The following is an 11,144-nucleotide window of genomic DNA, read 5'->3' as shown; positions in this document are numbered from 1 at the left end:
GGAGAAGCTGTGATCTCCCAGGAGGGAGATGGACGCTCCGAGGCTGACTCAAGAGCACTGGAGGGAAGGTGGGGGCGGTCAGGACGGGGTAGAGACCAGGCCAGGCCAGGAGCCGCTGAGCAGGGGTGAGGCCGGGCCAACCCGCCTACCGGGCAGCTCTCTGGGGAGTCTGGGTGTTGACAGAAGGGTGTGTTTGGATGTTGGGGAAACTTACGGGCGGAGGGTCAGAGACCGACGGCTGCCCACTCAACACCTGCTCCCCGCTCTTCCTTACCACCAGACCCTGCCCCACTGAGCCCCCCTTGCAGCCCTGAATGACGCCACCTGGTCTGGCCGGCTGTGTGGCAGTGGTCACGAGCGGGGCTTCGAGGACGCCAAATAGAAGGGCCGTGTCGGCTGCACCTCCCCTTCTCCCCACCTGGAAGGCAGACGCTGCATGTGGAACAGCCCTCTGTGGGGGCCAGGAGGTGATGGGTGACCAGGTGGCCGGGAGGAGGCTGGGCCCAGATGGCCTTCTGGAACTGTCCATGCAGCCCTGGCCTGCCTACCTCTAGGTGTCATCCCTTACTTAAAAGAACTGTTTTGTAAATCTCTTACCAAATAGATAACCAATATGCACGTGAATGCAGCTGATTCCTCCAAAAAGCAATGTTCTTGGTCCTTTTTTGGCTTATTTACTAGAAGACAGGCCACCTTTGTCATGGTTTGAATTTGGCCCGCAGTCATGTGACTGCGTGGCTGGGTGGCTCGCTCCCTTCTGTGTTGCGCAATTCACCAGACACTCTGTGGCGCTGTAGGCGCCCCACGCCACGGGGAAATCCCAGCAGAAACTGTAAATACTACCTGTCCTGTGATCACGCAGCTCTATCTTTACTGACATGGAAGCCTGGGGGGTTGGAAAGCCATCCGTCTGTCTGTAGAGAGAAGAGTCTGGACGGTGCTCCAATCACTAACTGTGGTGACGTCCGGGTGGTGGCATTTTGGGTGAGTCTTACCTTCTTTATACTTTTCTGAATTGGGGGATAAAGATAGAATGTTATTTTGCATGAGAACATTTTAATATTAGTAATAACACCGTCCTGGAATGGGTTTATTTTCTAGCCACTGCTGAGTCCTTATCACATATCTGGGGCACTGTGGGTCCAGTGCAAAGATACAGCTGAAGCATCTGATGTATCAGAACTTCCGGGCCCAGGCGATCCCTGGCTGGAGGAACCAGGGCCTCTCGGAATTTCTTGTAAATAGGTCAGAAGAGCTGCTCCTTGTTTTTTTCCTTCTTGCCATGACTGTAGCACCTTGGGCCAGTGTGCTCATGCACGGGGCTGCCCGGGCCTAGTAGCAGAATCCCTTCCGTAAGCACTGACCTGGGAATAGAAACCCAATTCATCATGACAAAAAATGCCCTCCCCTCCCCTCCCCACCAAAAAAAAAAAAACCCAAGAAAAACCTCCACGGAAGCGGCGTAGACGTATTTCCATTTCTTTATTAGAAAGAGGCCTCTACGCTATAGCCCCCTCTCTCCATTACTTTACACATTTTTCTTTTTCTTTTTTTTTGTCCCCTTAGAATACTGTACAGCTGACACAAAAAAATCCCAAGGCAGGAAAATACAAACTGGCATATTTAATCAAAACAAGATCGTAGGAAATAACAAGCCAAGTGAAATGTCTGTCAATGGTTTTAATTACAGTACAAACAATATAAATAAAGCATCATTGAGTCATCGGGAAACAAACTTGCTGAATGAGGTAATATAAAAACAACCAAAAAAGAAAAGGAAAAAACCCATCTCTGGATGAACCCCAGGCTCCGCTTCCGTCTTCTATACATGGCTATTTACAGAACAGAGAAGTGTGCTAAAGTGTGGCGAGGCGCGGCCTTCCCTAGTCCCTCCTAGAAATGCCTCCGTCATCGCCTTTGACCTGCTCGGCTTCCCTTTCAGAAACACAGCCAGTGGCAAGATGAGAACCCAGTTCCGAGTCAGGGACAGGAGAGCGGGGCTTGTCTGGGGCAGGAAGCCACACCCTCGGACCCACGTGGCGATGCCTGTGGCTGGTGCGGCCGAATTCCAGCCCTTCCCTGGGCTGCCAGCCCGGTCCTTCCGGGGCTCGGCCTCTGATCAAGTGCACACGGCATCCCCAGCACACGGGAACTCAAGCCAGGGCAGGGGCAGCAGCCCCAAGAATCTGATATATTTTACACACAAAAACTCAGTCGGAGGAGAGAAACCGTGCTGCGTTTGAAGGCTTGGAGAAGGCATTATTTCTAAGACCAAGATGCGTGAACAGCCACAGAGCAGTTTGTAAGGGTACCTACCCCCCGCCTATCCACCACGGAACAGCTCTGACCCTCACTCAAGCCCACCAGTGCACTCGTAATAGTCCTGGTGAGAAAACTGCCGGGACCCCGTGGGTGGGACTGGGGGGCTGAGAGGTGCGTGTTGGGCTCCCATGAGCAGTAAGCGCTAACTCCCTGGCTTGTCCCCAGCTCACGGCACCCTGGGTCCAGCCTCTGTCCTCCCAAGCGGGATGTACCTTTTCCCCAGGCGGCTCAGTCAGGTGCAGAGCTGAGTGCAGTGTCCCCAGCTGGGCTGCTCACCAAGGTCTCTGCACGAAGCCAGGCACTGTGGGTTTCTAACACAGGCGTCGTTACAGGGGTGGGGAGACCCGGGACGTCCTTCACCCAGCCCCTGACACACCTTTAATTTCCACGAGCCAGCTCTGAGTACGAGCTTCTAAGGGATGGGCAGAGTCTCCTTATGACAAGAGTATTTGAACCAGCTCAGACATTAGCTTCCGGGCCGGTGTGGATGCCGTCCGGCACTAGGGAGACAGGGGCATAATCTGATTGAGGGGTGACTGTTCCCGACCGCGGGTGTGTTACGGGGGTCTGCTCCATTCCAAAGCCTCCCCAGCCCTCTCACATCTTGTTTGGTTCCTTTCTTTCATCTGCATCTCAAAAGCTGAAGGTCATGGAACGCTCACCGACACTGAAATCTAGATGAGTCCTAATTGCACTCGGACAGGTGAGGACCTCTCTTACGCCTTGATCACGACCCTCGGGAGTCCTTCTCTACAGACGCCACAGCCAGGCCCAACACAAGACAAGCCTCAAGCCCACCTCTCACTCATGCAGCCACCTTGCCTCTCCTTGCGCACAGCCGGCGCCTGCTGGGAGCCGGGTGTCCCGCGGTGGCTGAAGCCCGCGATCCCGTCCTTTTAACGGGGCAGGCTCATGCTCGCACACCTGCAGCCTTTAGAACCACCTTGGGTCTCTGCTGGGCACGCTTGCCCCAACCCTGCCCTCTCCCCGGCACCGAAGGCCTTTTTCTGGATGGCTTGAGGGCCTCAGATAAGGACACTTTCACCAAAAAGGCGCAAACCCCCAAACGCTGACAACAAAAACAACACCTCGTAAGTGACATGCCTTAAGGAGGGGTTTTCAAGTTCATGGTCACCGCACCCTTGCTTTGCCGAGGGTGCTTGCTACACTGGTGAAACAAATACTTCTAAAATCTGGGCTTTAAAAAAAGAATCACAGATTAAAAACAGACTTTTTCGTTTTACAGAATCCCCTGCTGATGAAATGTCCTCTAATTTCAACTCAGACCCAGACTGCAAACGCCAACTGGAAAAAAGTGTCAATCTATGTTTAAAAAGCAGCAGACATCCAAAATGAGATGGGGAATTTATTCATAGTTTTAAAAAACATCTGTTTTAGGACAGCATTACTTTTCTAAGGGGGAGAAAATCTGTGGTTTGGGGATGATCACGTCTTAGGTGGTTGAACGTCCAACGTGGAGGTGCTGACCCTGTGTGGCAACATTTCTCTCTCAGATGTCACAGCACCTTGGGTTCCAGTGACTACTTCCTGGCAGTGGTGGAACTGAAAGTCTGAGCAGTGTTTCATCTACCCCAAGGGATTAGCCCACCCGGCTTCTCCCGTCTGCATAACTGGAAGGAATCTGATGTCTTGACTGAAAGGCAAAGCTGATTTAGAAACTTGAATGAAAAAGGACCTGTCAGCGTAGGGCACAGAGCAGGGCAGAAGCAGACCCTGCCTCAGCCGCTTGGGGAATCCAAAAAGAAACATGTCTAAACCACGGCTAAAAGAGAAAGATGCAAGTCTCGATGCCAAAGGCCCTTATTTAGCTTTTTGGTTAAGGATGGGGCTGAAAATCACTCCAGGACACGACTTCACAGCGTGTGAAGCCCACGTGGAAAGAGGCCGTTAGAAATGAATTATATTTCCTGGGAAAGAAAGATGTGTATCTTCAGCACGTTTCTATCAGAGTTCCTTCCTGACGGCTCTTCAGTTTGTTTGCCTGAAGGACATAAATACGGTCCAGGGGAGCTGCAGAAAAGTCGCGATGACCTTGCGGGGCACCTGACAGAGAGGATGTGAGCGAGTGGAAGCAGCCCATCCAGAGGTGACGGATTTGCTTTCCAATCATCTGTGTCTTCTGAGCAGTTTTTGAGACCTGACCCTACTTTACTCACTGAGGACCTACATTGTGGCAAGGTTTCGGAGCTCCCCCCACCCCGCTTCCAGAACATTCTAAATGCAAAGAGAAAGGACTGGCGGGGTTGGAGCCACCAGGGCCCATGTCACCCGTGAGCACAGCTCGGCTGGGGGTTGGGCAGGAGCCAGTGGCCACTCCCAAGGGGGAGGATGGTACCACCAAGGGCAGGCCCAAGACAAGGTCACTGGCCAGCCACAGCAGCTCAATGAGGGACAGAGGGAGAGAGAAGGCGGCCCTGGAGCCTCAGGCCACACCCTGCCAGCCCAGAGTGCCTGCAAGAAGCTCTGGTTTTAAAGCGGAAGCAGGATAAGGACACTGAACGGGCCCCAAACACGAGTGTGCCCAGCGGCCTCTCAGTGCCGGAGGAGGCGTCTGAAGGACAGAGGCCTTGGGATCGACGACACAGCAGAGGGTGCGGGAGAGAGAAGGGTGGTCTCGGCCAGAAGCAGTGGGGGTGAAGGGCCTGAAGGGGACACTCACCCTTCCGTCCCCTAGAAAATCAAACTCAGACTCAGGCTGGTGGGCGCATGGCGGTGAGTGACGGGGAGGGGGCAGTGTGGGCTCACCCCTGGGGGAGGGGCTGCCCGGAAGCAGGGGTCCTCGGAGAGCCTCGCTCCCACCGACGACGAGGAGGACGACGACGACAACGGCGACGGCGGGCTCAGCAGAGACAGAGGAGGGTCAGAGCCTCGATGGGAGGGCCTGGCCGCCCCCGCCCCCCCAGGGCACTGGCTGGGGCCGGTTTCCTGGCTGGCGCTCTTGGCCCCGTCCTATCCACGTTCTGCTCTCCTGAGCCTCCCGCCCCCGGCTGGGCATCGGGCCGGCATTTACCACCCTGGTCCAAACGTCACCACACCCTGCAAGGCCACAGGGTTTCCCAGCTGAGGAAGGACCCTGGGCAGCTGGATGGGACGGCAAGGCCAGGTGAACCCAGGTCTGCTCGGCCCCAGGGCTGCCTTTCTTGTTGGACTATTGTTCCCTAATGAAGTAGTGACAGCTCCTTTGCAAATGTGGGGAATGAGCCTGAACGTGTTCAGGTGGCACCAAACTGGGAGGCCCGGAGCTGATGCTGGAGGCCGAGGCTGGGTCCAAGCGGACCACATCAGGCGGCACAAAACCTCAGAGGAGGGGGCAGAAGTGCACGGCCCTGCACCGGTGCTACAAGGGCCGCAGCCTGGACTCGTGGCCCTGCAGGAAAGGTGCTGCTTTAAGGATTCCAGGCCAGAGTAATTCAGGAAGAGCTGCTCTCTCCTGCACCCGACAGCCCAGCGGTCAGCAAGCACCCGCTGCCCTCACCTGCTTTCTGGGATAACTGCACATAGGGCGGGCTTCCTGGGGGACAGGAAACTGTACCTGCTTGTGGGACCAAAGACTCATGGCAGGAACGTCACTCACTCACCCTCGACTGCTCATCTGCTGGGAAGACCGGAGACGGAAGGAACCCGGGACCATCTGCCTGTCCACCCCAGTACTCGAGGTCCACCCACGCACCGTCAGAATCAAGGCTCCTTTCTCCGCAGGGTTCTCTTGGCCACAAGAGAAATCCAGAGAGGTCTGCAATACACCCAGCTCACCTGTGCAGGTGCCCTCACACGCGGCCGCCTTATCATATGCCTTCCCCAGCCAGTGGGTTTCTCGTCAAGGAAAAATTTGAATTCTGAATAGAAAAGGTTACGTGGATTCTGCAGTGGTGGCTTCCTGTGTCACTGTCATGTCCCTGAACTTACATGGAAATAAACTATGAAAGCTGGACCCCCTTCCTCAACTGGTTATTTCTAACACTGGCCCTGGGTCCTTGCTTCTCTGGCCTTGGTGTTAATAAGGCTTTAAGATGGGAATGAGAGCGTTGTCAGCAAAGAAAGGACTTCTAGTTTGACACTGACATACAAACAGACGAGCCGCCGGTCACCTTTATTTTAAAAGAAAACCCTTGAAACCCACTACCGCCTTTTCTCTGTTGCCAAAACTCGGGCTCGAGAAAGCAGGCTGCCCCCTGCAGCAGATCAATATCGCTAAAAATAGCAGGAGAGGGGTCGAGTTTTCTAAGGAGGAATCAATGAAGTCCCAGCGCTGGAGGGAGGGAAGGGAAGAAACCAGTCTAGCATTCAGGTCGTGAAAGGCTAAGTGAAAAAAGAAGTCATCTGGGAAAATATTATATTATAAACACATATAATAATCTGTACACACCCATATACATCCCAAAGAGAAGCCTTACAAGGAATTCCGTTTCTTTTCAAAAGAAGGCTTCACTGTGATAAAGCATTCCTACAGTGGGAATTAACTACAATGAAATAATTTAAGAATTTCGTTTATACTCTATCTGTGTCCACTACGTAACGTCTATGCTAACGGGGAGGCGAATGCGCGTGGCTGGATTAGAACAGTGACGCGTTCTTCAAAAACAGGAAGGACTTTCTTCTTTCCTCTATTCACATTCAAAATAACCACACAGCGATGAAACAGAATTAAAAATCGGGTGGAGGGATTACGGACCTGTTGTCAAGGCTTCCAGGCTGGAGGCTTCCGCACCTGTTATCCTGGGAAAACGCCGAGTTCCACAGAGCTGCATCAAGGTTAGAAATGCCCATGAAACCCCGACCCAGGTAGAAACCGTGTAAAGCTTTATCTTTTCCCCACCTACTTTAATTTTTTTTAAAAAAGTGAAAGAAGGGGAAACACTCTTACAAAATAGAAGGTTTAATATATGAGAGCAAGGAACTTCCCCGGAGGCGGCAGGGTGAACGTGGCCCTGTGTTTCTGTGCTACCTCAGTCCCGTGCCGTCCTTCAAGGTGACGCCCTCTCCCCCCTCAGACTGCCAAAGGGCTCAAGGCACAGTTGCCCCCTTTTCTTTTTCACCTAAGGTGTCACGAGCTGGTTTACTATGTTTGGCCACCACGTTGAAGGTGGCCGAAGTCTGAAGCAGCCAGAAACCGTGACGACGGCAAATCGGGTGACGTACTAAAATGATGGGCCTGGACACCAGGCAAAAAAAAAAAAAGTCTCAGGGCGTTTCATGAGTCAGTCTGTGCTCCCAAATTGGCAGCGGTGGTCAGGATGGACCTCTGCAAAGCGCCCGGGTCTGGGATTTGGAAAGTCACCCCGCCCCCCGCGTTGCCACAGCCTGTTCCTCTGGGTGGGCAAAAGTAGGGTCAGATCTCAATCGTGCTTTCCAGTAACAAGGAATGACATGCCTCTTTCCCCCGCTAATATGCTTTTATCCCCCTCTTCCTTGATTTTAATAAGCAAATTGTACCACCATCTTACTCTGATATGCTCCTTTTTAGAAGCTGTATATCACATTAATGGAAGTGTTTACTGCTGGGAATATTTCCCGTGTACAATGATCTGTAACCCTCTTATCTCAACTAGTTGCATATTATTAGTTCACATCCAGTTCAATTTATAAATTAACAGAGGTGCCATTTGTCTGTATAGAAATCAATGCATATTTATGAACTTCTTTTATTCAAATAGATTTTCAACACATCTCATCTAAAGACAGAATACAGAAGCCTGTGTGACTTGGGCAACGTGGCCCCCGAGTGACTGAGACCCAAGACACCCACCTCGGCAAAAGGACACAGACTACCTCTCAGGTTTGGGCAAAAAAACAGCCTTTTACGCATTTACTTAGTTCACTAAATGTGCTCAAAATGCTGCCGTTAGCTGAATTCGTGATTTCCTTTTGAACTTCCAAGTCACCCTTATTTATCTTTTCCGTTTTGTTTTTGCGCCAAGGAGACTGCAGTCAAATAACACTGGGCAACTGGTTTCCTCTCTTTGGACTGAAAAATTAAACAGATACTAAATTATGACAGTGAATTTAGAAAGGAGGGCTCCAAGGGCTTGAAAGAACATGTCTGGGATAATACGATGCTTCTAAGAGCATTGCAGTCACATCGCGGCAATCGCCAGAGCGTGCTGTGTAACTACCTCCTCGGCTAATACGCTTCCTTCTCGGTGATGACTAATCATGTTCTATTAAACAGCGGTAATGCTGGAAGAACTCAGCTGTACGAGTGTAATGAAGCCGGTACTCTCCCTGGACAGATTAGCTACAACTGATTTGACACATACCATCATAGGGGCTTCAAACCTGACAAACTCTTCTTGCTTCTGATTTATGCCGTCAAGCTCCTCGGAGAAGAGATGAAACCCAAGCGTTCCGTCTGGTAGAGGTGAAATGTACTGATGTGCTGAACCCCCAGTTAAGGAGTGTTGCCCCTTCTCCTGGTTGCGCGCCTCCCCTCCCCCATGTCCCGTCCCTTGTGCCACGCTCTGTCTCCCGGCCACCGGAGGGACCGGGGTCCGGCGCCGTGTGCTACCATCAACGAACCCAGGCCCGCCGGTCGCTCCTGTGTGTTGATCGGGGGAATTTATGCAAAGGAATCAATGCTGCAGCCTCCGAGCCTCCTCTTCGCCCCTTGAGGACCATCCGGGTTTTGTGATTTCACTTGGCGTGAGTGGGGTGGGGTGGAGGCGTGGGGGGTTGGCTGGGGACCACCAGGAGGAGTGAGGGGACGCGACGGGACTCACGTGGCGTGATCCCTGAGGGCGCGCGGGAGGCTGCGGGCACCGCCGGTCCTCAGATGATGGTGGGCACCCTCCCGCCGCTGTTGTTCCGGTTATTGTTCTTCCTGGACAGGTTGGGGGTGGCCATGAGCACGAAGCGCTCGTCGGGGCAGCCGTACTGCAGCAGGACGTCGGTGCACTCCTGGCTGGAGGCCTGCCGCGCGTAGGCCAGCGCCGTGTTCCCGTGCGCGTCGCGGGCCATCACGTCCACCCCGTACTGCAGAGGTAACAGAACCGCATTAGGGTCACGGGAGGGAGGGGACAGGGCGCCTTGTTCAACCCCGCAGGCAGCTGGGGCAGATGCGGACCCCGGGACGCGCTACCGGGAACCCGCGGGGGAGCCCAGCGTCCAGTGTCCCTGCCCCCGTCCCCCCTACCCCCGCCAGGTGTATTCTTTTCCGAAAAGAGTGTGCTTTTTGCATCGAAAAGCCCTTCCCCTGTGCAATAGGAACGGACCAAGGATAACTCTAGTTTTGCTATTTCTATTTTGACTTTCCAATTATAAACACAGAAAACGATCGCTCTTTTGATCTCAGAGGCGATTCATTTTCATTGAAGGAAATACATAGGTAATACGTAAGAGCATAAGAAGAAAAAATCACGTATAATCTCGCTATTCAGAGATAATCTTGGTTAATCTTTCAGCGGATTTCCTTCTAATGGTTCTTCTTTGAATCTAAATGCATATATGAATAACTGAGATAAAACTTGCACAAATAATTTTTATCTTTTTTTTTTTTACTGAACTTGGTGCTCTGCTCATTTTCTCAGATCATTAGAAGTTATTCAAAAGCATGACATATAACAGTTATATAATATTCCTCCGTATGAACATGACTCAGTTACTCTGTCCTCGGTAGCTACACATTGTGTTTTATTTTTTTTTAAATTATTTTAAAAAATTTATTTATTTTGGCTGTGCCGGGTCTTCGTTGTGGCATGCAGGATCTTTTTTTTTTTTTTTTTGGTTGTGGCATGAATGTGGGGATCGAATCCTGACCAGGGATTGAACCCAGGCCCCCTGCATTGGGAGCACGGAGTCTCACCCACGGGACCGCCAGGAAGTCCCTACACATAGTGTTTTAAAGTTGTCATTGGTCTAAATAGTGCTGTGATGTACAGCCTCATACTGAACCTTTCTCAGGATCTCTGATTGTCAGAGTGATGACTAGAAGGGGTAACACGAGATTAAATTACACAAATAGTTTTAAGCTTCTGGATCTTGAGAAAGGGTGGACTGATGTCCACTTCCACCACCATGGATGGGAGTCTCATCTCTCGTCTGCAGGAAGCATGAGCATTAAAGGAACTCTTGGCCAATTTGAGGGGGAAAGATGGCATGCAATCTGTTAATGGAACTGTGTTCCCCCAAACTTTATATGCTGAACTGTATTTGGACATAGGGCCTTTAAAGAGGTGATTAAGGTTAACTGAGGTCATATGGGTGGGGCCCTAATCGAATATGACCTGTGTCCTTATGAGAAGAGAAAAAGACAGCAGGGATGCATGTGCACACAGAGGAAAGGCCCTGTGAGGACACAGAGAGAAGTCTGCAAGCCAAGGAGAGAGGCCTCAGGGAAAAAAGACCCTGCCCTCACCTTGACCTTGGACTTGGACTTCTGGCCTCCAGAACTGTGAGAAAATAAATTTCTGTTGTTTAACCCCCCGAGTCTGTAGTGTTTTGTCAGGGCAGCCCCAGCAGACTCATATGCAACTGCTAACATGAAGCTGAACACTGAGTGTTTCTGATATCTGTGTATCTAATTCTCCCATCACAGCCATCCCAAGAGTCAGGTAAAAATATGTAGAAACTGGCATCGTTCTCAGCTGTGCTGGACAGACCCATCGCCTGCCCCTGGGGCTGGGAACAGAAGAGCCCCCAGCAGGTGACCCACCTCTGGACAGTGTCCCACTGCTGGTGAGCACACACCCCTCCTCCCTACCCAGGACCCTCTCAACGGGCAGCTTTCCGCCACCCTTCGAATGGGGACCTGCTGTGGCCAAGGACCCCAAAGGCAGGCAGGCAGCGGCCAGGCAGGGGGTGCGGGC

The 11,144-nt window shown here is 52.1% G+C and overlaps 1 protein-coding gene across 6 annotated transcripts in view; it reads right to left on the bottom strand.

Moving 5' to 3' along the window:
- Window positions 1-785: 785 nt before the first annotated feature.
- The window catches only part of AGAP1 (ArfGAP with GTPase domain, ankyrin repeat and PH domain 1), a 563,651-nt gene continuing 553,292 nt past the window's right edge, over window positions 786-11,144 (bottom strand). For all 6 annotated transcript variants that reach the window (XM_079924566.1, XM_079924567.1, XM_079924562.1 and 3 more), the window contains one exon: window positions 786-9,312. In XM_079924566.1, coding sequence (XP_079780692.1) covers window positions 9,109-9,312 — 204 coding nt within the window. In that variant the 3' untranslated portion in view covers window positions 786-9,108. The remainder of the gene's footprint in view (window positions 9,313-11,144) is intronic.

The sequence above is a fragment of the Stenella coeruleoalba genome (genome assembly GCF_951394435.1).
Source record: "Stenella coeruleoalba genome assembly, chromosome: 6".
Lineage (NCBI taxonomy): Eukaryota > Metazoa > Chordata > Mammalia > Artiodactyla > Delphinidae > Stenella > Stenella coeruleoalba.
Note: the sequence above shows the minus strand (reverse complement) of the source record. Positions and strands in the feature narration are given on the sequence as shown.